The sequence below is a fragment of the Leptonychotes weddellii genome, chromosome 3 (assembly GCF_054177405.1).
Source record: "Leptonychotes weddellii isolate Sample4059 chromosome 3, ASM5417740v2, whole genome shotgun sequence".
Taxonomy (NCBI): domain Eukaryota; kingdom Metazoa; phylum Chordata; class Mammalia; order Carnivora; family Phocidae; genus Leptonychotes; species Leptonychotes weddellii.
Window position 1 is genome coordinate 3,807,696 of NC_138371.1, and position 27,159 is coordinate 3,834,854.

The following is a 27,159-nucleotide window of genomic DNA, read 5'->3' on the forward strand; positions in this document are numbered from 1 at the left end:
AAAAATTTAAAAAAAAAAAAGTTAAACATAAACGTACCAAATGAGCCAGCAGCCCACTGTTGGTACTCTATCCAAGAGAAATGAGAATGTGTCCACACAAAGAAGTTTGTACATGAATATAGGGGCATTACTCATAATAGTCAAAAATTTGGAATAGCTTAAATATCCATCAACTGGTGACTGGATAGGCAAATGTAGTGCATCGGCGATGGAATATTATTTGGATTTCCTATAAAAAATGAAACACCAATTGGGATACGCTACAACATGGGGAGACTCAAAACCATGATGCAAAGGGAAAGGAACCAGACCTAAGAGACCACATATTATGTGATTCCATTTACAGGAAACATCCAGACAAAGTGAATAGAGGCAGGGAGGCGATTAGAAGAGACCTGGCAAGGAATGAAGGAAAAGGAAAGACTGACAGTGGACATGAGGGGTCACACTGGGGTGATGGAAATGTTCCAAAACTGGCTCATCGTGATGGTTGCCGGACTTGGTAGACGTACTTAAAATGATTGAATCGTACCCTTGGAATGGATGGATGTATACTATGTAAAATATGTCTCAATAAAATTATAATATATCATATTCTTATAAAAGAAAACAGGTGGTAGGCCAGATTTGGACTTCAGACCCCACAGTTTACTAAAAATATGGTGGCTGACTTAACAGGGCAATCGAGGGCACTCCTCACTTTGAGAGGTTTTGTTATAGCTGAAGCGCGTGAGCAAAATAAATTCACCACTGGCATCTAAAAAAACCCAAAAGAACTACAAAGACAGACCATTTCTTCAGCTGTTCAGTTGGCAAACATTAGACACCGTGTCACACTGTGTCAGAGCATATGGGGAAACCAGCGGTTGCCCGCATGGCTGGCAGAGGGGTGAATTGGCACAGCCCAATGGAGGCAGTTTGACAGTATTAAAAATGTACCTACATACCCTTGATCCAGCATTTCTACTTTTAGGAATTTATCTTGCAAATATGCTCATACACCTGCAAAATTATATTTGTGGGCATTTATGTGTGCAGCATTATTAGTAACAGCAGACAATTGGAAACAACCTAATTCCATTGGTAGGAGAATGGCCAGATCATCCACAGTACACCCATACAAACAGAACAGTGAAGCTCTTTATGTACTGCTAAGAAAGCCAGGGACATTAGTAGGAGGAAAATGCACAACAAGGGCAGTGTGTACGAGACACTGACATTGGAATAAAATGGCCCATCTATGTTTACATTGTGTATCTGTGTGTACACGTGTACATATTAGTGTACTTTGGAAGATTTTGCTAGAGTTGAAAATCAAGAGCAAAGCAAATTCAACATTGGCTTAAAAAAGAGACAAACTCCCAATCACACACCATTTTCAAGCGTGTGGTTGGCGAACATAACACAGCAGTGTGTGTGTGTGTGTGTGTATGTGTATGTGTGTGTACGCAGGTGTATTTGCATATAGCTATATAAAATGTCTCTGGAAGCACCTCCAAGGTATTGGGGCTGCTTTAGAAAGCGGATCTTGCTGGCTGGCTCACAGCATAGGAACGGAACATTTCACGACTTGAACTTTTGTAAGTTTTGAATTGTGGGCCACGTGAATGTATTTATCAAAGTATTAAATAAATTAAGTAAGGATATAGAGGAAATAAATAGTACAATGGAGAAGGATTTACAAGATACACTGAATTGTATGTTCCACAAATAAGGATTCCTCCTTTTTGTAGCTGCTCACAGTTTATACATCAGGTCATTTTTTAAAAATTGTTGGTACATTTCTGAAAGCTTCCAAACTTCTAAGGACCAAAAAAAAAAATGCTCATGTTTCCTAAGTGCTTCAAACATAAAATCCTGAGCAACCACGATTTAGCTCTATGAGTTGAAGTGAACCTGATCCCCAGGGAAAACATTGCCACTTGGACAAGGGACTTTTAATTCCATCTAGAGACACGTTTTTTATTACCAAATAATGTGCACAACACATACGTCACCTCTTACGCTCGCCAGCACCCTTTTCCTGAGCCTCATCACACCAAGAGCTTCACGGGAGCCTAGGGGATGGGTTGGCCTGCGGATAGTGGGAAGAGGGCACGTGACTAATGACTATAGTGGTGGTGTTTTTTTTAAGTCCAGATGAGACCAGAATATCCTACTTTGTTCACAGTAAAGCTATCTGTTATACTTTTAAAAGTGTGAACTAAACTCCTAAGAACAACATAGGTAGAAATATCAAAATATAATACTAGAAAATAAACTTCAGCACTGTAGTAAATCACTAATAAGGCATAAACAAGTAGACTGGATCCCAGGAGGATGGTTTGGTAGAACATAGTAGACGTGCAATGATACTAGCCCTTTGGTTTAATTGCATACCGTGCTCTCCAGAGGTAACCACTGTACTGAATTTGATGTTTGTCATTCCCTCATATTTCTGTGTACTTTGACTACATATGTATATATCCTGAAACTGTAGAGTGTTATTTTTTTATTTAACCATATGCATTTTGTACGATAGAATAAATTTACATATGTTGTTCCACATCTTGCCTCTTTTCTTTCTATGTTGTGAAATTCATCCTGGTTAGCGCCTGTTTGAATCCCACCTCAGCACTCACCAGCTGTATGTCCTTGGCCACGAGACTGAACTCTTTGTGCCCTGTTCTCTTATCAATAAAACGGGGTGGTAACAGCTCGCATCCCTAGGCTGCATTTAGCAGTAAATGAGTTCATCTTTGTGCAGCTCTTAGAACCATGCTTGGTTTATCATAAGTCCAATGGATGGAAATACTGACTTGATTTTAGAAAATGAAACTAGGAAACTAGGTCCCAGAGCTGGTATGCCACTTACCTCGGTCACATGACCAGTGATGTGACCTAGGGTCTACAGCTTCCTATCTCCCAGAAGTCTCTCTCTGCCACAGCAAGTGGGAGCTCAGCAAATACCTGCTGTATAGAACAGATTATATGGGGTTTTTTTACTGAAGAGGTGCGGGCGGGCCTGGCACCCTGGCTGTGGCAGAGACACTGAGGAAGCCATGACCTCCCTCATGTTCATGGCAGCCCTGGGGGCCAGAGCAGCTCTGAACTGGGGGGGCGGGGGGGACTGAGTTCAGAAATGTCCAACTTCCCTCTCATCTGCCCCCTGAGGTCTGACTGCTGCCTCACCGATGAATCCAACCAGGGGCAGGCGGCAGCCGGTGGTGTCCCCACGAGGGTCGACCTCAGACCCAGAGCAGGACAAGGAGGGAGCGGGCACTGATCAGCACAAATACTTCCTCCAGACAGGAAAAACAGTCCTCATCTTGATCGGGCTCCATGAAAGCGCGATGCTTATTTTGTGTTTCTTGCCAGGTTACTGAGGATATTATTGCAAACCAAGAAGAAGAGGAGAAAAACAAAAAGAAGAATAAGAAGAAGGCCACGACATCCAAGAAACCTAAAAAAGAAAAGGAAAAGAAAGGCACAAAAGAAAAAAACAAGGTAAGGAATTTGGAATTTTAAAAGAAATTTTCTTTTAAGTGGCTTCTTTGCTTTGAATCAGTGGCATGATCTCAACTCTCCTGAGATCGCACTCATTCGTTTCCTAGGAAACCGTTCTACCAGCTGTTTTTCAATATTTTTTTATGTTGCTCGATCACCGGTCATCATCCTCTCTATGATTTATAATAAAGACCTATTAGGATAAAGGTGGTTTTAATGACTTTGATACTTTATGTGTTATTCACATATGTGATAGCTTTGACTTTTTATTCCTCAAAATAAATGATCCCCCTCGTCTTTCCTCAAGGTAGAGACCAGGTGACCACTGCAAAGTCAAAGTAATAACTACTTTAACCGAAGTGAGTTTGTTCAAATTTTTCACTTCACGTTGACTTATTGGATATATTTTATTGGAAGTTTTTGTTTCTTACTACCCAAAGGAAATCCAAATTCAAATAGTTCCCTTTGGGCCAGGCCTCCCCTTGTGCAGTGGGGGAGGAGGGGCGGCTATCCTAGGGCAGAAACTGGAGGGGTCTTCACCCTCGAGCATGTGGAGAGGTGCACTCCCAGAACAGCATTCTCTCAGCAGAAACTCCATCTATGGGAGATGGAGCTCGGACTGGAAGCTGGAATCATCCTAAAGCATGATTATGTTTAAAGAAGCATGTCTGCACAGACAGATCCTCCTTCACAGCTGACCAAAACTCTGATCTGAATTGACTCAGGAGAATGGATCCTTAAGGGTTATGATCCATCTGTGACTCTGTCCGGAGACAGAGACCCAGCTCTTGCTCAGGCAGCAGTGGTCACATTCCTCATGTTCCGGGAGGTGGGTTCGGGAGAGAAATGGGACAGGCTGCATCATCAAGGACAAGTGATTGGACCAAGGAGTCAGAAATTGTGAGCAGGGGAGAAAGGAGGATGGTGGATATACAATGACAGTACCCAAACTCCAGAACTCTCTCCAAAAGTCTCAATTATTCCCCCTTGAGAATGATATTCACTGTAGGCTTTTCATAGATGGCTTTTATGACATTGAGGTATGTACCCTCTATCCCTACACTGTGAAGAGTTTTAATCAAGAAAGGATGCTGTATTTTGTCAAATGCTTTTTTCTGCATTGAGAGGATCATATCGTTCTTGTCCTTTCTTTTATTAATGGGATGTATCACATTGATTGGTCTGTGAATATTGAACCCTCCTTGTAGCCCAGGAATAAATCCCACTTGGTCATGGTGAATAATCCTTCTAATGTACTGTTGGATCCTGTTGGCCAGTATCTTGGTGAGAATTTTGGCATCCATGTTTATCAGGGATATTGGTCTGTAATTCTCCTTTTTGGTGGGGTCTTTGTCTGGTTTTGGGATCAAGGTAATGCTGGCCTCATAGAACTAGTTTGGAAGTTTTCCTTCCATTTCTACTTTTTGAAATAGCTTCAGAAGAATAGGTATCAGTTCTTCTTTAAATGTTTGGTAGAATTCCCCTGGGAAGCCATCCAGCCCTGGACTCTTCTTGTTTGTTGATTACTGCTTCAATTTCCTTGCTGGTTATGGGTCTGTTCAGGTTTTCTATTTTTTCCTCTTTCAGTTTTGGTAGTTTACAAGTTTCTAGGAATGCATCCATTTCTTCTAGATTGCCTAATTTGTTGGCATATAGTTGCTCATAATATGTTCTTAAAATTGTTTCTATTTGCTTGGTGTTGGTCGTGATTTCTCCTCTTTCATTCATGATTTTATTAATTTGGGTCCTTTCTCTTTTGTTTTTGGTAAGTCTGGCTGGAGGTTTATTGATCTTGTTAATTCTTTCAAAGAAACAGCTTCTAGTTTCATTGATCTGTTCTACTGTTCTACTGTTCTTTTAGTTTCTATTTCATTGATTTCTGCTCTGATCTTTATTATTTCTCTTCTCCTGCTGGGTTTAGGCTTTATTTGCTGTTCTTTCTCCAGCTCCTATAGGTGTAAGGTTAGTTTGTGTATTTGAGATTTTTTCTAATTTTTTGAGAAAGGCTCATATTGCTATGTACTTCCCTCTTAGGGCCGCCTTTGCTGCATCCCAACGGTTTTGAGCAGTTGTGTTTTCATTTTCATTTGTTTCCAAGAATTTTTTAATTCTTCTTTAATTTCCTGGTTGATCCATTCATTCTTTAGTAGGATGCTCTTTATCTTCCAAGTATTTGAGTTCCTTCCAAATTTCCCCTTGTGATTGAGTTCAAGTTTCAAAGCATTGTGGTCTAAAAATATGCAGGGAATAATCCCAATCTTTTGGTACTGGTTGAGACCTAATTTGTGACCCAGTATGTGATCTATTCTGGACAGTGTTCCATGAGCACTCAAGAAGAATGTGTATTCTGTTGCTTTAGGATACAAAGCCCTCGTATATATCTGTGAAGTCCATCTGGTCCAGTGTGTCATTCAAAGCCCTTGTTTTCTTGTTGATCTTCTGCTTAGATGATCTATCCATTTTTGTGAGTGAGGTGTTAAAGTCCCCTATTATTATTGTATTATTATCAATATGTTTCTTTAATTTTGTTATTAATTGGTTTATATATTTGGCTGCTCCCAAGTTTGGAGCATAAATATTTATAATTGTTAGATCTTGTTGGATAGACCCTTTAAGTATGATATAGTGTCCCTCTTCATCCCTTACTAAAATCTTTGGTTTAAAATCTAATTTTCTGATATAAGGGTTGTTACCCCAGCTTTCTTTTGATGTCCATTAACATGATAAATGGTTCTCCACCCCCTCACTTTCAATCTGGAGGTGTCTTTGGGTCTAAGATGAGTCTCTTGTCCATCGATAGATGAATGGATAAAGAAGATGTGGTATATATATACAATGGACTATTACTCAGCCATCAGAAAGGATGAATACTTACCATTTACATCGATGTGGATGGAACTAGAGGGTATTATGCTAAGCGAAATAATTCAATCAGAGAAAGACAATTATCATGTGGTTTCACTTATATGTGGAAAATAAGAAACAGCACAGAGGATCATAGAGGAAGGGAGGGAAAACTGAATGGGAAATCAACAGAGAAGGAGAAAAACCATGAGAGATTCTTAACTCTAGGAAACAAACTCAGGGTTGCTGGAGGGGAGGTGGGTGGGGGGATGGGGTCACTGGGTGATGGACATTAAGGAGGGCATGTGATGTGATGAGCACTGGGTGTTATATGCAAGTGATGAACTATTGAACTCTATATCTGAAACATGATATACTATAGGTTGGCTAATTGAATTTAAATTTTAAAAAATACCCAAACTCCACATAAATGCAACATTTTGTATTTATGAAAGCCGACATTTTGTGATGAAAGCCAACATTTTATTAAAAATCCCTTGCATGATTGCAGCCACCCAGCTGGAGGCAATTTCCCCTTTTTCAAGGCTCATCTCCCACACAATGATCAGCAGAAATCTTCCAACTGCACCCCCCCATCTGTCTTTGTCCTTCTCCATAACCATGTTTCATTGCTGTGAACAAAAGAAGAGAAATCTTTTCCTGCTCACTCTGGGCACAACCCATTCCACTGTAGTCCCCAGCTCAGTCCCCAGCTACCCTGTACATTGTGTTGACCCCTCACTTAATTCCCACCTTGGAATTATTCTGGGTCTAAAGGAGCTGCTCCATGCAAAGTCCCACCACCCACCCCGGGCAGCTGCATTCAGGGAGAGCCATGTTCAGGTACAAAGACCCAGTCCCCTCACTGGGACATTTCTGAAGGGTTCTCCTAACTCCTGGGCTCTCTGTGGGGTCAGCTGACAGCTCACATCCAATTGCATCACAGCTCAGTTACATTAGCTTCTCTGTCCAGTGCTGCTTCTCTCCCTCCATCCTTGTGGGTGGTGTTCCCAGTAAACCACCTGCACGGCCTCCATCTAAACGTTTCCAGGGAACCCAACCCACAAGGCCACCGGTTGCCCTACTGCTCTGCTTGTGACCCAAAACTTCTAACTTGTTGCTGAAAAAAATAAGAAGAGAGCTTACTTGGTAGTTAATTTTTAAAGACTTCCTCTCATTCTGCAAGATAATTTTGAAGCCGTGCCTAAGAATAAGGACAATTGGAAGAATTTCAATTTTATTCTAAGCATTCTCTTCCTCTAAATATGCATTAGGGAGTTTGACACTTGCGAATTAAAAATTCACTGTTAATGAAGCTTGTTCCATAAAAAATCTTAAATTATCAGCTATACAATCTGGTCTTTATTGAGTGAAGGTATTTTATTAACTAGCTATTAAGGAGTCATTTAATGATGAACAGTTTGGGACAAAAAGAAAGTCTGAGTGTATCAGTACTTATGAAGTAGTTGCAAAGGAAGGGCAAAATCCTTCAGAGTTACTTAGAACTGAATTTTTTCATGAAAAGTACAGGTCTACAGTGACAACATGATCATAAATGGTACTTGCTATTGAAATTGATATATTTATATTATATTGCTACTCATCTTTGAGGTCAGATTACCTTTTTAAAAGTCTTATTCTAGAATCAATCCCAAGGCTTCTAGAAGCATTCCTGAGACAAGCTATCAAATCTTTGTATGAGAATTGGTATTTTGACCTGTAGAAAAAGGCATCTATTATTCATCCTGGTTAAAGGGTAAGGCAGGGGAGAGAAGAAACGAGTTTTGTTTAGCTTGCATAACTGACTCACCCCTAACGTTGTTTCACAATGGCACAGCTCTGGGATTATCCTTCAGGTATTTTTATAAACTTGGTCATTTCTCAATTGCTAGTCCATATATAGTCAGAACACTTGGGAAAGACCTCATATTAAAAACAAAAAACTGAGGGTAATCTGAATATTTCCACTCACCTCCATAAATGGAAAATAGACTCTTGTCAAAATATCACAGGAGTACAAGCTTCGTCAGTCCACAAGATGGCTACAGATGAGCATAAGTGGCCACAGAGGGGCTGTTGACAGGGGTTTGGTGGTGCGTGGATCAGAAGACTGGATGGGGACCAAGGACTCCAGGCAGGATTCCAGGCAATCGCTAAGCCCGAGAACCAGAGGACAACTTCAGAGCAGGGATAACAGACACCAGGGAGGGTGTCTGATGTGAGGCTGGGAAAGCTTGGAGCAGCCATGCATGGGGCAAACCTTCTGGAGAAGACGAGAGTCATCCTGGGGGTAGTGACTTGAGCAGACTTGAGCTGTGTGAGTTGTAATCTAAGGTTTGTGGTTTGTGGTTTGTGGTTTGTGGTTTGTGGCCGTGGTTGGGATGGCCTGTGGGTGAAGAAGTGACTGAGACAGGGAGATACTTCGGTCCAGGCTGGGAGCACCACGAGACAGGAAGAAGGGTCAGTGCAAGCCCAGGTCCCACCCAAGGACAAGTGTGGGCCAGGAGTCAGAGCCCCTCAGAAGTTTGCATCCATGCACCTGGGAGGATGCATTTAAAGCCAAACGTCATTCACAGGGTCGAGATCAGAGCAAGAGAGTTCCGTTGACCTGGTTGATTTTTTTCTGAAAATAACGAAGAAGGGAAGGTACGTCCAGCTGGTGGTACGAAGATCTGGGCTCATAATCAGCAGTACAGTAACACCCTTCCCAAGCTCACAAAGACCCACAGTCACCTTTTTATGACCGCTTCCCTTCCCACCTCAACCCCTTCCTGGGGTCACCTCCATCTGCATAAATGTGTCTCAGAGTGACGTACCCAAAACATCTCTCCCCTGACCCTAGTGCCACAGGAGAGGGCTCCCCTTAGACACTCTGTTATTCTGGACTCTGAGGATTAATGAGTGTCCCTGTAGAGCCTTTTTTTTTTTTTTTTTTTTTTTTTTGTAGAGTCTTAAGACTTTTGAACCTGGAGGTGAATGGAAGGAAGTTTAAGAGTGAGAACTTATAGGTTTCAGTGTCCCTGCTTGGATTTCCAATTTACTGTGGGGCGGGTGGCATGAGAAAAGAGAGGGTCTCTGTAATTGTGCACAGCAACATTGTAAAGTAAAATAACTGTGGGGGCACCTGGGTGGCTCAGTCAGTTGGGCATCTGACTCTTGATTTCAGTTCAGGTCATGATCTCAAGGTCGTAAGATCGAGCCCCACATCGGGCTCTGCACTCAGCAGGAAGTCTGCTTAAGTTCCTCTCTCTCCCTGTCCCCCTTCCCCCCCCCACTTGAATGTGTGTGCTCTCTCTCTAAAAAAAATAAAAATAAAATAAAATAACTGTGGCTGGTAATCTTACATTCATTTGATCATTTCATCAAAAAAACTTTGCAAACAATTTAACGTTTTAAGCATGAAATTTTTCAGTTTTGTATCTGGACCCATCCAGAGATCCCCTATACTGAGATGCTGAAGAACAGAAGCAAAGAGATTGGTCTAGGGGTTTTCACCTTTACCAGAGCTAGTAAAGGGAAAACATAAAAGCCCATAAACAGCTTCAAAGATGGGCTTTCAAGAATTAAGCTTTTCATCCCCTAGACAAGAAAAGGAACGTCTATCTTGTACCTTATACAAAAATTAACTTAACGTGGATCATGGACTCACATGTAAAACTGTAAAACCTTTAGGTAAAAAGAGGGGGAAAAATCTTCAGGATCTAGGGCTCTGCACACAGTTCTTAGACTTGACACCAAAAGTATCCATAAAAGGAAAGATTGATAAATTGGACTTCATCACAGTAAAAAATTTTTACTCTGGGAAGAGGATGAAAAGACAAGAAAATGTTTGCAAGCTATAGATCTAGCTAAGGAAGTGCATCTAGAATATATAAAGAATTCTCAAAATTCAACAGTAAAAAAGTTCTTTCTTTTGGATCTTTGGTTTGCAAACCATCTCTGAAAGTGTTAAGGATTGGCGGTAAGGAGATCCCTGTTAAGAATAAGTGATAGGAGGGAATGCTAGTGTCAGGAGGACATCCCTGAAAACCAATAGCCATCTTTGCAAATATGTTTTCAGTATCAAAATTACACCATTTACCTGACAGGTCGGCTGTGTGGATGTCACGTTGGCTTTAGGAGCCAGAAAAGGAGTGCTAGAAATCCATCCTCACAACTTTTTCCTCTTTGTTATTTTTCAATCCATATGTTAAACCATTTGGAACTATTTTAAATGGATTTTACCTGTCTGGAACACACAATCATGTGAATACTTAAGAGTCTTCTCTATATTCACCAAACTTTGTGCTAAATCCTGGGAAGAGCCTGGCACCCACATACAGCATCATTAGCTTTAAAAGCTTCTGTTTGTCTGTGGGGCCACCCAGCCTTTCTGTGACCCCAGCGCCCCTTCTCCAACCACCTGGCTCAAGGAGGTGCTCCATACTGAACCATTGAGCCAACCACGTTCTTATATTATTTTAGAGGATTTCAAACGAAATTCTGTACTACTTCACAAAGATGGAGATGTGAGTGTTGTGAATTCCCGGAGGCTGTTATCAGGAATAAGGATGTCATCTTGGAAACGTCCGTATTGAGCATATTCTGTGTTCACTGAAGGGCAGCGAGAGAGGAAGATAAGAGGAAGTGAGAAGCTGCCGAGCTCCAGAGGAGAAGGCGTCCTTAACCTCAAGGAACAGAGAAGGATAGACTCCCTGAAATTGTATGTAAACGTTTACATGAAAATGCATTCCTCTAAGAAGGAGTGTGAGTTTTCTTCACGTTTCCTTCTACCTCAACCATTCAAAAACCACTGCTTCCAGAAAGGAACAGTGGTCTAAATCCCGAAAAGGCATGAATAACTTTGATTCTTAATCTCAGTGGAACTGAGAGAAAAGTGTGGGCAGAAAAGTAAAGTGACATTCTAAATGCAAGTTTGAAAATAGTTAGAGGATGCTTAATTTTTTTTTTTTTGCAATGAGCTATCACATTATTTTGGTGCATTTTTTTTAAAAAATGTGGTTAATAGTAATGAGAGCTCCTGGATTGATTTTCACTTCTAGATCTAGAATTGGAGTATAATTTCACTCCTAGTTGAGTGGAAAATAATCAGCCTCTTTCAAATCACAGTAACCCCTCCCCCAACCTGGAGGACACAGACCCTAAGGGAACAATCAGATTATCTGAAAGCCACTGAGTGACCAATCTGACATTTGAACCTATATGTTCAGAGGTATTTGCCAAATGCCCGCACTTTAAAAATGTAACAGAGGTGGTCCTATTTGCACTTTGCCACGTGCCCATTCATGTGAAGGATCCCCGGTTGTCCTGTGCTGGGATTCTCGGACTCTCACTGACCAGGCTTTGGGACCCCCTCCTATTACGTCACACTCCCTTCCCCACTCCACTCCAGAAGTGGGTGCCAGGAACTATAAGCAAATCCTACGCGGTACGGAGAGAGTCTTTTTCATCTGGAAGAATCCAGAACAGCTTCACAGAAAAGGACATACTCACCTCAGACCAAAGAGCAAATTTCCACAAAAGAAGATGGGAAAATGGAATTCTGATGAGAAACATGATGGGCACCTCCGCCTCCCCTCCAGCCTTTCCTTACTTTGCAGCCAGCTTGATGTCCCTATAAGCGGCTGGAGGAAGGTGGGAAGACTCAGGCTGGGAATCAACTTTCAGAGCAAAGAAGGAACCAGAACATCAGACAACAGGACCAAACTCAGGGCGTGGGGTACCCCGGGAGAGGTGACTGAAACAGGGGCACCTCAGTGAGCCTGCAGGCAGAACTAAGTTTCTAGAACCATTCATGCCCTGGTTGGTGGACGCAACATGCCCTGCTCAGACTGGCCAGCAGAGAAACTGCCCAGGTGGGTGGGCAAGGGGTTGGACCTTCGCTCATAAACCAAGAAAGAGCCTGTGTGCCTTACCTTAGTCCAATCATCAGGATGTGTGTGCCTTGTACTGTCTAGTCGGGACAAAGTAGCCCTGTAATTAACAGAAGTATCATTCTTCTTTAACAGGAAGAAGATGAGGGCTGGAAAATGTCACCAAGTGTCTTCCTTTCTATGATGGAGGAAGGAAATAAGGTGTACAAAGGTTGGTTTAGGAGAATATGCGGGGCAACTGGGAGTTACCCGGTCCGCCCAGCATGACCCCTGGCCCTAGCACCCAGCCTGTGTGGGGAAGAATTAGGCGCTCAGTCGGGAGAGGCTGAAAACATGCAGCTCATAGCCCGGACTTCCTGTCCGTCTCTATTTTAAAATTCCTTTGAGTCGCCTAAAGGCATAGGATCGGTAAAAAGAGCCAGGTATGAATAGTACGAGAACACAATTGAAACCTCCATTCTGTTTTCGAACCCGTAGGACTTCACCTGAGCATTCTCTTGCTGGGAATGAAAGGGATTGTCCTGGATTGTTTAAATTAATAAAATCAATACCAGATGTACAATAAAATGTTTTAATCCTGTAAGACCAAGACAGATGCCCGCAGACCGACACATAATTCTTTTGTCCATTGTTCAGCATAATTAGCATAGTAGCTAGAATCTGAGGGGAGCTGCAAGTTTAGGAATTGGTCTTTCTCACATTCCTATTACAATTTACTGGAACACTTATCCAGCTCCTTTGGCTCCACTCGACCCTCAGGATGAATCCCAACACAGGATGACCTGCCACGATGACCCCGCTCATTGGTGCTTTTTGGTAATTCCTAAAAACTGCAACAAGGATGTGAAGTAGAATATTTCCAAACGTCAGTCATGCATGTGCTTTCTCCCTAATTCTGGTCTTATCTGGACAGCACTGGTACTATTAATTACTTAACATATTTTTTCACAGACTCGTGGTTTTTATCCCCAATAAATTGAGCCTCATCCTCAGCAGCAATATCAACGACATTTCAGGTTTGAGATGCTCGTTGTATAAAATAAAAACGTCCGTGCACCACCTGAACTTCTTTCACTTTCCACTAGTGGTGAGGGTCCCACCCTGCACACGATGCTGAACGAGGGGGTAGGGGACAGGGGACATCAGCAGGATTTGGCAGCTGTTTTAATTGGGGAGGAAGGAAGTCGAAGCAGTAGCCTCACGTTATTAGATACCCAAGGCACACAAGCCTTTGTGTTTTCCATGCTCGTCTCATTTGATCTTCAGAACAACCGGGAGAAGAAACACAACTATCCCCCTATCAGCAGGTAGTATTAGAGCACATGCTGCCACTCCAGTTTGAGAAGTCAAATCGGTTTTTTTAACATTTTATTTAAATTCAAGTTAGTTAGCATACAGTGTATTATTAATTTCAGGGATAGAGGTCAGTGATTCATCAGTTTCGTATAACACCCAGCGCTCATTCCATCATGTGCCCTCCTTCATGTCCATCACCCAGTGACCCCAACCCCCTCACCCACCTCCCCTCCAGCAACCCTCAGTTTATTTCCTATGGTTAAGAGGCTCTTATGGTTTGCCTCCCTCTCTGGTTTCATCTTATTTTATTTTCCTTTCCCTTCCCCTACGATCCTCTGTTTTGTTTCTTAAATCTCACTCATATGAGTGAGATCATATGGTATTTGTCTTTCTCTAACTGACTTATTTCACTTAGCATAATACCCTCCAGTTCCATCCACGTCATTGCAAATGGCAAGATCTCATTCCTTTTGATGGCGGAGTAATATTCCATTGTATATATACACCACATCTTCTTTACCCATTCACTGGTGATGGAATCTGGGCTCTTTCCACAGTTTGGCTATTGTGGACATTGCTGCTATAAACATTGGGGTGCATGTTCCCTCAAATCACTACAAACCACAGTGCAGAGCAATCGCTATCAGACACATTCACTCACTTATATATTCACTCAACAACCACTGTGTCCAATGTGCAAGGCTACCGTGAAGATACAAAGACGGCACGCACCATCAACCTACAACATACTTGGTGTGGTGAGGTGGATGAGGTGGGAACAGGGACACAAGCTGAGTGGCTTGTGCAAATTAGGCTGGCAGCAACAACATCCAAGGCCCAGCTAGGAACCGCACGCATCCCAAGGCAGGGTCACCGGCGTGCAGTGGATGCCACTGGAACTCAGGTGTGTCTGCAACAGGAGGTGCCCTTGTTCACATGCTACTTTGTGCCCCATTGCTTTTGCTCTTTACAGCCACCCTCATGTTCATATTCTACACATCTGTCACCAACCTCCACGGTCGTTGTTTGCACCTCTGAACAGATCAGGTCATTGGCCAGTTCATGTTCTGCTGAAGTCCTCCCTCGGGCAAGTTTTCCTCAGCATGTGGAAGGCCTGGCTGCCTTCTCCTCGGAAATAACTATCAGGAGAGATTAAGGGGAAAGACAGGTCGGTGAGAGACAGCCAAGCCCTCCTCTTCCATAACAGGGAGTCAGGGGCTCCTATCTCAAACTCATAAATCAAGAAGGAGCAGTGTGACCACATGACAAGCATATGACAACAGAGACACAGATCCAAGAGCTCTCAGGAAGCTAGACCACCTCACACCCGCCTCACACCCGCCTCACTCCTGCCTCACTCCCGCCTCACACCCACCTCACTCCTGCCTCACTCCCGCCTCACACCTGCCTCACACCCACCTCACTCCCACCTCACACCCGCCTCTCGTGGGCTCTGTGCTCTTCGGCCAACAAGCCAGTCACTCCCACCTCAGGGACCTGGTGCTGTCCATTCCCCGAGACCTTTGTGGGGTAACAGTCTCCAGCCTCACCCTGTGCCCACCTGGCTTTACTGGCCTCCAGCTGACGGGGATGTGGGTGTCCCTGCTTCCCCACCCCAGATGTCAGGGCCCCCTGCTGTCTGCCCACTCTGAGAGCAGTGCCTGGCCCACAGTCAGGCTCCATCAACTCATGATTTAAACTTACAAATAAATCGGATTTGCAGATAAATCTGAAACTATTCCACGCAATTTTAAATGAATGAATGAATGAATGAATGAATACAGGAATGAATGTCATTGGACAGTTTCTCTGGAAGGCAGAATTAGACAGTATTTTGTCATAATCCTTTCCATATTCTCCGACTTGGTCTAAAACAATGTGCGTGTATTATTTTGATAAAAACAAAAATTAACTTGGGGAAATCTGATGTTCTCGTGGGAAACCAAGGCTGGTGACCTGCTGACCCACTCAGGAAAGCTCTTGAGGCTTTCCACACCGTTTGTGTAATATGTTTCCATTACGCTGTTTGTAGAATATCTGTTTCCATTAAGGCTGAAAAAAAAAAAAAGAACCCAAGCAGTGGTCACTTGGGAGCAGGAAGCGTGAAGGACCATTTTCCTAGCTGGGTTTGTGGCGTTTCCTGTGTTATCTGCCAGGTCTCTGGTCATTTAAAGAAATTAAATGTCTTCAACCTAGATTTCTTTTCTCAAAAATCAAAGGTTTTCCTTTTCAAAAAAGACATTAGCATTTTAATCACCCCCCTACGTGAGAAACTGCCCCGGCCAGCTTTTCACACTCCGGGGATGAAAGCTCCTGGGGCAGTTGTTAGTGCTTTGAGGGCCCTGAAAAGCTTCCTGCATTTGTAAATGTCCATGAAATTCTTGAAGGGATTGAGAGGTGCCCCGTGCAGAAGTGTCATGAGAAAAGCAAAATTTCCGCGCAAAACCAGGACCATTCAAAGGGTGGTCGAGGTGAAATCAGCAAAGGACACTAAGCACCGCTTTATTTGTGAGACACAGTTACAACTCCAGAATGAGAATTTGTTACGAGGTGCTTTTACATAAATAATCGCCTCGTGTTCCTTCCTGTTCAATATTCTGCGTCCCCTTCTTTAGGAAATGCACGGCTTCCAGATTTTGGCAAGTCTGTCTAATGAGAAAGCAAAGTAGCTTCCTCGCCACCGCAAAGCTATTTTGCTGTAAAATATCTTAATAAAAACAGGTGAGCTTTGCGGTTGGAGATTTAACGATCGTGTAAGGGGGACATCTGTTAAACAAGAGTTACTGGTAAATAGCACTTTTTAACACGTTTAAACCCTTCATAGTATTTTCAAGGGGGAGAGCTTACAATTTCAAACACGTAAGAAAAAGTGTTGTAGTTTTCATACATTTTAAAGTTTTCCACCATTTAAGTTCATGTGCATTTCAGAAAATGCTCTGAGAAAGGACAGTTACCTTCAAATGAGGGAAGTGTAAACTAACTCTTCCTTGGGTGAATACGCACCTTACAGACCAACCACAAAATCTACCTGCTAGGGGGATTCGGGGCCAAGAATAAATTCAATTAATGACTTAAAACGCATTTTACATCAACGGGCTGATATAGGCAATTTATGCCATGCAATATTTCTCATTCCCTGACTGTAAAACACAGGATAGGCCTCTCTGGCTGGTACTCAGTCACAGAACTGATTATTTAAAATAATAAAAATTCAGCTCTTAGCTTTCTAGCAATTTCCTGTGTGCCCACTCCTGTGGGGGTGGCCTCCATCCTGTCTTTTTTGGGTCTTCTCCCTCTTGGTCTTCATGGAGATGTGAACTCCATTCCAGGCTGGTCACCTGCCCCGTCAGGTGATGACATCCTCTGGGGTCATCCACGGACAGGCAGGCATCCAGGAGACAGGTGCCAAACCCACTCCTGGCCCCATCATCCCTTCTTTGCCCCAGAGGCAGAGCCACCTGTCATGTGGCCACCCCGATGGGGAAAGACACATGGGTGACTCGGCTCTATGAAAACTGTACCCTGTTTGTGACTTAGTTCCTTTCTATTTCTTATAAGTCTACAGTAGCCACCCCAGAAGAACTGGGGTCCTTTCATCATCCTTGGTTTCCAAAATCTGTCCCCCCAGGTTTGCACCACCATAGGCTGTGACCATGGCAGAGACCCTGGCTAGCACAGCGACTGGCAGAGCCCTACCTGGCCACGTCCACCTCGGTCCTCTGACAGGAAGCGGGGGGAGCCTGAGAGCCCTTACTGGACCCGGATTCCAGAGGGGCTCTGTTCTGGCCAACACCGAGCCCCACACTATGCACCGGGAGTGAGGTGGGCCTGCCTGACTTGTGTGGGGCAACACCGTCTGGTCACCATTTCCACTTCTGGAAATTTCCATGCCAACCACTGGGAGCATTGTCAGATCTTCTGCCTGGGGCTCCCACACTTTCGGAGAACTGGAGCTGCATTTCCACGTCCCATCTTCCTGTAGTTTTCCCGTCCACAGGGTCCTGACCGATCACCTTGAGACGACACATTCACCGGCCCTCAGGCACCCATCCGTCACTTCCACTTTGCTGACAGGTGTCTGCTCTGGGCACAGCTGTCCTGCAGAGTCCCCCTGCCCCTCAGGAAGTAGGAATTGTCAATCAGGAGGATGAAAACCATAAGCCGAACAGCCGAGAAACAGTAGGATGGGGGTCCACCTGACCCCAACCGTGGGCTGCATCCCCTGGGCAGACATCAGATGGCCAAAACCCTTGGGGCAATTTTTTGCCCATTGGCCAGGTTTGAGTTGTGCATCCGAATCTCCTTGCTATGCTGTCCATCTCTCCTGGATCTGCAGCTTTTCCTGGGTCACACCACATCTTGTCCCTTCTTTTGTCTTGGTCTCTTTTGCTGACCCCAGACCCCTGTGATTGATTTGCAGATTTGACCCTTCCCTCTCATTTGTTTGCCCAGGGGTCTCTCCAGACACCTTCTCCACTTTCAGTCCTCATGATTGACACCCCTTGCTCTCGACAGCACCCAGATGTATGTTTCTGTCTGTGTCTGTGACTGTCCCTCCCTTCTCAGTCAGCTGCGTCAGGGGGACACACTCCTGGCCAGTCTCAGGATCCCCCTGCTGTGCCCATAAGGGAGGCCATGGTTGAAAAACCTCTGCCCATTCATTCACATGCTCACTGCCAACCAGCCCCGCACAGTCCCCCCTTCTTCCCAAGTGGTAGCCAACATTGGACAGGGGTGGGGAGCCTCTGCCTGGTCCCTGTGGCCCTCCGTTGCCTCCCCAAGTTGAAGGGCATCACTGTCCTAAGGATGAGCTCCCAGTGAAGTAGCCAAGTTGCGTAGGGGTTGCAGGTTGAGTTCTGGCAAGTTTCCATCACATTCTGAGCACAGATTCTGGGAAAAGATCTCATTTCCCAGACTGACAAGTCTCATTTTCTGTAGGACACCACCCCACATCCGAGTGCCAGGATCCCGCTAATCTGTACCTTGGCCCACATTTGGAATTCCCCCTCTGAGAAATGAGCTTTAGTTCAATTTTTTCCAGTGATACAAAATTATCCTTATTTCCTCCAAGGTCACGTTTCTCCAACTACCCTCTTCACTGCCAGGGCCAGGCAAAAGGGAAAGGCAAAAGGAAAATGTAAAACATGTATGATTTCAAACACATCCAAAAAGTAATTCAAAAATATAGCTGTCAGGGGGAAGTCATGGGTACTTGTATGTTCAGGGCTGTCTTTTAACAAGGGGCTGGGGTCAATCACAGATGGGTTCAGCTAGCAATAAAATCTTTCACATTTTAGTGAATCATGGGAATAATGAAAGTTATATAAAACATATTACAAAAATAGTCATCCCACATTTGTCTAATTATATAATCCCACAATTAATGTATTGTTTTTTACATGGTTATAATCATAAGAAGAATATTACTTGTATCCTACTTTTTATTTTATGTTTTCACATTAGTAGTTTTCTTCTTCATCTATAATAATATAATATTATATATTATATATTACTATATATCTCTCTCTCTAAAAAAAGATATTATACAAGCACATTTTTCCCATTTGGGAAGTTGGGGGGAAAAAAAGCACATGAGTCTCAACACTCTGCCATCAATAATTTCTTGATTATTTTATTCAAACTTGTATTCCACACAATAGAATAGAAAGTTAGACTTGTGTTTTATATTGCAATAACTGTTTTCGTTCATCTTCATGTTGAAAAAAAATTCATTTTCCTTTCCTTGATCCTTCCGGACCCCAGACCTGTGGAAGAATAAAGACGAGTCATGGAATTTCCCCCAGGACTATGACCCGGAACTGATCAAACAGGAGAAACGGAAGGAACTGGAGTCGGAGATCAGAGTGCAGGTAACACCGCACTTACATTGCACGAAAACAAATCATCAGCGGCCGCCATTGGGCTTCTTCACAATTTCCCATCCATGGCCAACCCAGATTTTACGCTATTTTTAAACTTCACAAAGAAAACACAAGGCTCACAGAGTCACTCAAAAGTGGTGTGTTTTGTTCTCGCCTAGGTGGATGAGCTAATGAGACAGGAACTAAAAAACTTGAAACTGGCTGTGGACAGAGAAAAGGAGCCTCCGGTCAAAGCAGCAAAGAAGAAAGGAGGTAAAAAGGTGAGTAGCAAGCGACCATGGGAGGGATGAGGCAGATGCAGACTCAAATCACGAGCAGGAGAGCCGCCCAGGCGCCCAGTGCTGAGTCTGGTGTGATACCTGGCACAGGGAAATGTCTCCCTTGGGGGGATGTGCCTTGTTCCACCAGGTAGTCCTCAGGGATATGGGCTCATAAATGGGATACATCCAACAGTCTGAGTGTAACCCGCCCCACCCCTCCTCACTGCAGACTCGCATTACCCAAGCCCCACAGATAGGATGAGGAGCAGCAGGGAAGCCAGTGATGTGCCTGGAATATCTGCCCCTCTCTCCCTGTAGGGAGATCTGTAGGGGAGGCCAGTGGCAATGAGCAAGTTCTTTGTGAATAAGGGATCAGATGAATTGAATTTTAAATTGCCACCAATCCATCTCACAGTGTTTGGGAGTAGCCAGTTAGATCCCAATATGCAAAGTTCATTTACTGGGCCCTGTGAGATAATAGAAAATATATATAGGTCTTTGCCTCCAGTTCCTGGCACAGAGCTCCTAAAACCCTTGTAAATCCTTTAGTCATGAGAGTACTTGGAGCATATTTGTTCTAATGAGACAGCTCAATGGTTGTGCCTGCGTGAGGAAGCCTCCATGAAATCCCGATAATGTCAGGAGGGTGAACACATGCACAAACCAGGAGAGTGACCACCCCGACTCCACAGGGACAGAAGCTCCTGCACTCGGGACCCTCCCAGAACTCACCCTAAGTACCACTTTGTCTGGCTGTTGGTCTGTACCCTTTATCACATCCTCTAGTAAACTGGTGAACGTGAAGTGTTTCCTTCAGTTCTGTGAGCCACTGTAACAAAGTAATTGGACTCAGGGAAGGGGTCGTGGGAACCTCAGGTTTATAACCAGTAGGTCAGAAGCACAGATGACAACACGGACTTGCGATTGGCATCTGACGTGGTGGGCAGGACAGAGCCCTCGGCCTGTGGGATCTGATGCTATTCCTAAGTGGATAGTATCAGAATGGAATCAAATTGTAGGACACCCAGCATTGCTTGGTGCAGGAAACCCACACACGCACATCTGGTGTCAGAAGGGTTGTGGATGTGGTAGTCACGTGGGAGCAAAGGAGACATGCAAGAGGAAAGAACTGGCTTTTTCCTAACCTAGGCCCCTACTTCCACTTTCATTCCACAGCCAGCCCTGCCCCTGGGGCCAGAATCCTCCAGGGAGAGGCCAGACTTGCCCTCCTTGGCAGTGTCAGCAGGGGGCAACCTTTGCCCCTTTGATGGCTTTCTCAGGGTTCCGTGGCTGATCAACCCTTCTTGCAATTCACGTACTCTTAGAGCTTTTCATACATCCAGCTCCATGAGTGTCTAGTTCAGCCAGTCCCTTTAGGATGACGCTATCCCGATCCATTTTGTGTTGAGTTTACAGTTTCACAGCTTAACTCTGACTTTTCAGTTCGACACCTGAATGTCCTTCATAGCCCTCCTTGAGGATACACCCCTGAAGCCTAATGAGGGTCATCTATAGGTTATTCTCTCACTAGTAGGTGAGGGCACTTATTGATGACACCACTGATCCAGTTGATGTCTTGCATATCTGCATGAAAAAGTGATGTTTTGATGATTGAACATGGAATTCAAGCCAAACAAAATGGGAAATGAAGGCAGGAAGTGGCTGTACCCCTCTGGCTGAAAATAGCCTTTCTCCTTTTACCCAACAAGTATCATTGTGCAGGCCCAACATCAGACTGGGCTTCCTCACCCTCTCGCACTACTGGCCCCTCTCATTCCTTACAGCCTGGTGTCTGCCATTTCTGTGTCATGACTCATGATATGTCACAGGGAGGGGTTGCTATGAATTTCTCTCTTGGAATTAAGCTGGTTTATCATGCAATGGGTGTGCTCAGGGTATCCCAATAGGTTGGTGGTAATTGTGTAACTATGGAGTTTTGAGTGCCCCAAATTCCAATCCAATGACTTAGGCGTAAACTTCGGAGACATACATTGGATGTGGTTTTAATTTCGTTAGCTGAAACTTAATCAACTATACCAAATCCCATCCTCAGGAAGACCATTAGCAGAAGGGGAATAGTCAACCTCGTACATAGAAAAGGAGAAAAAGGACTCAGAGGAGTAGAGTTAGGCAGTATTACATCATCATCTAGAGAAAGTGACTTGATCAGAGATTATACAGCAGCCTGAATCTTCCTTTCAAAATACAAATCTGATCTTATCACTCCATACTGAACCTGTTCAATGGCATTTTAATCCTCTAAGATAAAGATGACAATGTTCAGCCAGGCTTACAAGGCCATGTCTGACCTGGCCAGTGCCCTTTTCCCCAAGCTGCACTTCAGCACCCTGACCTTCCTCTTTGTCCCCCAAACCCACTGTGCTCCTTCCCACCATAGGGCCTTTGCACATGCTGTTCTTGCCCAAGAAGTATCTTTGCTCCCATGCCCCCGATCCCTAGCCTTGTTAACTCCTACTCATCCCTTAGATCTCAGTCCAAGCCTTTCTTCCTCAGGGAAGCCTTCTGAGCTATCCATAGTAGGTCTGCTTTCTCTGCATACACTTGGCACTGTCTACTAGGTCTTCCTGGTGCTTTATCAGAGCTTTAATGTTATATTTACTAGTGAGATCATTTCGTTGGTATCTTCCTTCCCAAATCTACTCAAGGACTGTAAGTGCAGGAACTGTATGATTGTCTTTTTTGCTTGTTCACCATTGTAACCCTTTCCGGCACAAGGCAAGTCCTCAATACATATTATCAAATAAATTAGTCAAATCTAGATCCCATGCAGATTGATTCCTATAAGCTAAATATGTGCCTCAAGACGTCACAGTATAGCATCAGCAGCAATTCACAGCATCCAGCCACCTCCCTTGCTGATTCCATATTCACCAAGCAAACTTCCAATGAGTTATTTTAGTTTCATGTTGATTTTTCTGTAAGATGGAAGTCTACAGGGTCTGATTCTCTTAGCAATTGTGTGTCTCATTTTAAAATCATCAACTTACATACCATCTATCCCACATTCTCCTGTAATTTGTAGATCCAAAATTAGGCTTGGGGAACAGACTATCTTTATTAATTTTTTTCATTCAATAAGTATTTATTGAGCACTATATGCCAGGTATATTTCAAGGCATTCAGAATACAGAAGAGAACAAGACAGACAAAGCTTCTGTACTGACAAAAGCAAGTTTCCACATCTGCAGGACTGGATTGCTCTGGATGTGCTGTCATCCCCATGATGACATCACTGGGTGAGGTCCTACCTCTCAGGGGCCCTCTGTTTCCTAAGTCCCTCTCCTGTTGTAATCACAGAAATTTTAAGGATATAGGAGTTCCTGGAGAAGCTAAGAAGCTCCTTGAGGGTAAAATTTTTGCCTGACTCTATTTTTTGCATTTCCCAGACTGCTAGCATATATAAGTAGGAGAGGAAGGAATGCCATATTTAAAAATAAATTGAGAATCTAATTTTAAAAGAAACAAATGAACATTCTACAACTGAAAATTGCAGTAGCAGAAATTAAGAACTCCTTGAACCAGTTTAAGAACAGCATGGACATAGCAGAAGACAGGTTGAGCTTAAAGACCAGCCAGTAGGAAAACTAAACTGAAGCAGAAGAAGAAGAAGACTATAAAGAACAGAATGGAGAATAAGAGACCTTTGAGACATGGTCAATAGTTGCACTATATGTGTAATTGGAACCCCCACAAAAGGAGAATGGGAAAGAAGCAATATATGAAAAAGTAATGTCCGTGAAGTTTCCCAATCAGATGAAAGACGTAGAAGCCACAAATTCAGGAGCCTTAGTGAGGTCCAAGGATGAACACAAAGAAAACCACATCTCAACACATCATAGTCAAAATAGGTTTGTTTTGTTTTGTTTTGTTTTTAAGACACATTTCCTTCAAGGAAACAAAAATAAGAGTAAGAATTACTGCTGACTTTCTCAACAGAAACTATGAAGCCAGAAGGCAATGAATGGCATCTTTAGAGATTGGAAAGAATTAACTGCCAACCTAGAACTCTGGACCCAGTGAAAATATCCTTCAAAAATGGAATGAAATAGAGATGTTCCCAGACAGACAAAATCTTAGAGAACTTAGCAGCAGCAGATCCACAATATGAAAATACTAAAAAGATATTTTTCAGGCTAAAGGAAATTGATCCCAAATAGAAACAAAGAAGTATAAGAAGGAATGATCAGCTGTTAAAAATATAAAAGACTACTTTTAGAATATTCTATTTTTTAAGGCAAGAATAGTAACAAAGTCTTATGTATTTATAACATGTAGAAATAAAATATATGACAACAGTAACCAATAAGATAGGTAGGGGGAACTGGACTTGTAAGGTTATTGTGTTGTTCAGGACACCATCAAATGCTAGCCTAAGGTAATTTGTAATAAGTTAGTAATTTATTTTGTAATTCTTTAAATGATACTACATATAATAAGTAATAGTGAACAAAAAGTGAGAAAGTAAAAAGTACTTGACTGATTAGAAAGAATACAGAAAAGGAAAAGAAAAAAGAACAGATTGCACAATTAGAAAACAAATGTGAAGATGATAGAATTAAACTTAAATTTTGGTAGAGGGATAGACACATAGATCAAAAGAACAGAACGCACAACCCAGAAGTAGGCCAACACTAATATTCCTGACTGATTTTTGACGAAGGTACAAAATGTAAGGAAGAATAACCTTTACAGTACATGGTGCTGGAACAATTAGATATCCACAGACAGAAAAATGAACCTTCACCTACGTCTCATACATTTTACAAAATTTACAAAAATTAACTCAAACTGGATGCACTTAAATGGAAAATGTGCAACTTTAAAACTGTTATTAAAATATAGGAGAACATCTTTGGGACCTAAGGCTAGGCAGAGTTCTTAGTATAAACACCAAAAGCAGAATTCATAAAAGGAAAATTTGGACTTGATCAAAGTTAGAAACTTCTCCTCCGTGAAAGATTCTATTGAGAGCATGAGAAGACAAACTACAGACTAGCAGAAAATATTTGCAAACCACATATCTGAGGAAGAGCATACAAAGAACTCTCAAAACTCAGCAGTTAAAAAACAACCGATTAGAAAATGGGCAAAAGACACAAGGAGGCATTTCACTGGTGTGGCTATACAGAGGGCAAATGAGCACAGGAAAAGATGCCGCTAGCCATAAATGCACATTAGAATCACAATGAGAAATTACCACACACTCATGAGGGTAGCAACACCAATTGCTGGAGAGAATGGGAAGAAACTAGATCATTCATACGTTACTGGTAGGAATGTGAAATGGTATTGGCGCTCTGAAAAGCAATTAGGCACTTTCTTTGCAAACCAAATACGCAACTACTATACACCCCAACAATTGCACTCATGGGCATTTATCCCAGAGAAACAAAGACTCACATGCACGTGCGCACACACACACTCACACACACACATACCTTAATTCCTAATAACTCAAAACTGAAAACAACAATAAAGAAGAACAACCACTGATACATAAAATGACCTCTCCCAATTTCCTGAGAATTATAATGAGTGAAAAGCAAAAAAATACATACTCTGTGATTTTGTTGATACAACATTCTCAAAAGGACAAAATTACAGAAATGGAAGAGAGATTCGTGGCTTCTGGGGGTTGAAGATGGGGTGCCTGTGGGAGGGAAGTGAGTGGGTCGGGAAAGGGCCACCTGAGGGATCCTGGTGGAGACAGAAATGTTCTGTATCTTGACTGTTCCAGTGTCAATACCAGTGTCTTGGTTGTGACCTTGTAAGATAGTTCTGCAAGATGTTACCATTGAGAGAAACCTGGTAAAAGTTGCTCAGGATCTCTGCATTATTTCTTACAACTTTATGTGAATCTACCATTTTCTCAAAATAAACATGTTAATGTGTAAAAACCTGAAAATCATGAAGTATCGCTATGTGCAATCACATCAGTGAATCTTGCAATCATAATAACAGCTGAAGGAAGTCAGACATAGGGAGTTTACAGTGTACAACTCCATGTACAACAGCAGGCGGTGTGACTCTACAGTGAGGTCAGAAGAACAGCCCCACACAGACTGGAAAGCAGAATGAGAGACAGATCAGGGGTGATGAGGAGATGTTCTAGATGTTGAACCTGGCAGTGTTTAAGGCAATCTGCCTGGACATGGGTATACTCACTCTGCATAAATTATACTGCAATAAAATTCATAGTGAGTGAGGACATAGATGTGGAGGAATGAAAGATGCTGAGACAGTAAAAAAGTGCTTGATAGTCTGTGTGATGGGGAGCATGGGTGGCCCGAGGAGGTCTGAGAAAGAACTTAGCAGCAGGAGCTAGGAGCCAGGAGAGGACGAGCACCAGGCTGGAAGAACTCCATCCACCATGCTGGTGAACTTTAACTTCATCCTGGGTGCAATGGGGAGGTACCAGTGGATGCTTTAAACAGAGTAGTGAAGCGATCAGCAGCACTGTTTTGAAAGATCATTTTCCAAGCACGTCCCTCCAGCTGTCACAGTAATCAGAATGCAGAACCCTCTGGGAACCAGATCTGGGGCCGGATGCTAACAGGGCATGAGATTAGGTGTCAAAGACTGGCACAACTTGATGACCCGAGCATGCAGCACTCTCATCCTTTGTAGATGAGAGCCCACAAGAAGAGAGCCAGAATGCTCGGAGCCTGTTGGCAATCGGGCCCTTTGCAGGCTTCACAGGGTGACCTCACTGTCTACCCACCGAGGGACATGCCCACATAAGCAACCTGCAGTTTCCCAGGCCAAGCCCTCCATCCAGGAAAATGTGGCAACTGGACGTCCGGTGTGCCACAGTGGAACTTCCATCCCATTCCCTGCCACCACGACCAAAAACTGCTGCCCTACCTAAGTTCTAGAGCTAATTTGCTCACTTGTGTTTACTAAATTATTGGTTATTTCCATTTTTTCCAGAAAAAGAAAGGGAAGAAAGGCAAAAAAGGGAAAAGAGGGAAGAAGGACAAAGATCTGACAGCAGACAGGTGAGGTGTGCCCTAGCATTGTTCTGCACGTTGAGCGCCAACCATCCCCCCCCCGCCCCGCCCAGAGCAGAGTATAGGTCACAACCAAAATCCGCGGCCCCAGCCTGAGAAAGGCATCCCTCTCTGCCCACCACACCTCCTCCACCCTGGAAATGCTGGGGTTGCTTTTCAGTCCTGCGTGAAGAGTGGTCTCCTAGCCTGCAAGGTGTATGCCAAAGGATGGACACCAGCATCACCTCTGAGATCATGCAACTTTTTTAAGTTTTAAAATTTGTAGGATTCTTTTTTTTAAGATTTTATTTATTTGTTTGAGAGGAAGAGAGAGAGTGTAAAAGCACAGGGAGGGGCATAGGGAGAGAGAGAGAATCCCGAGCAGACTCCCTGCCAAGTGTGGAGCCTGATGCAGGGCTTGATCCCATGACCCCGAGATCATGACCTGAGCCAAAATCAAGAGTTAGATGTTTAACTGACTGTGCCACCCAGGCACCCCAAAATTTGG

At 43.4% G+C, this 27,159-nt stretch overlaps 1 protein-coding gene across 1 annotated transcript in view; it reads left to right on the plus strand.

Annotated features, from left to right (window-relative positions):
* The first annotated feature begins 3,200 nt into the window (after positions 1-3,200).
* The window catches only part of LOC145720425 (dynein regulatory complex subunit 11-like), a 73,005-nt gene continuing 49,046 nt past the window's right edge, over positions 3,201-27,159 (plus strand). The window contains exons 1-5 of the mRNA XM_081813341.1: positions 3,201-3,486; positions 12,339-12,414; positions 19,263-19,369; positions 19,540-19,641; positions 26,599-26,660. Of these exons, the coding sequence (XP_081669467.1) occupies positions 3,322-3,486; positions 12,339-12,414; positions 19,263-19,369; positions 19,540-19,641; positions 26,599-26,660 (512 nt within the window). The 5' untranslated portion in view covers positions 3,201-3,321. The remainder of the gene's footprint in view (positions 3,487-12,338; positions 12,415-19,262; positions 19,370-19,539; positions 19,642-26,598; positions 26,661-27,159) is intronic.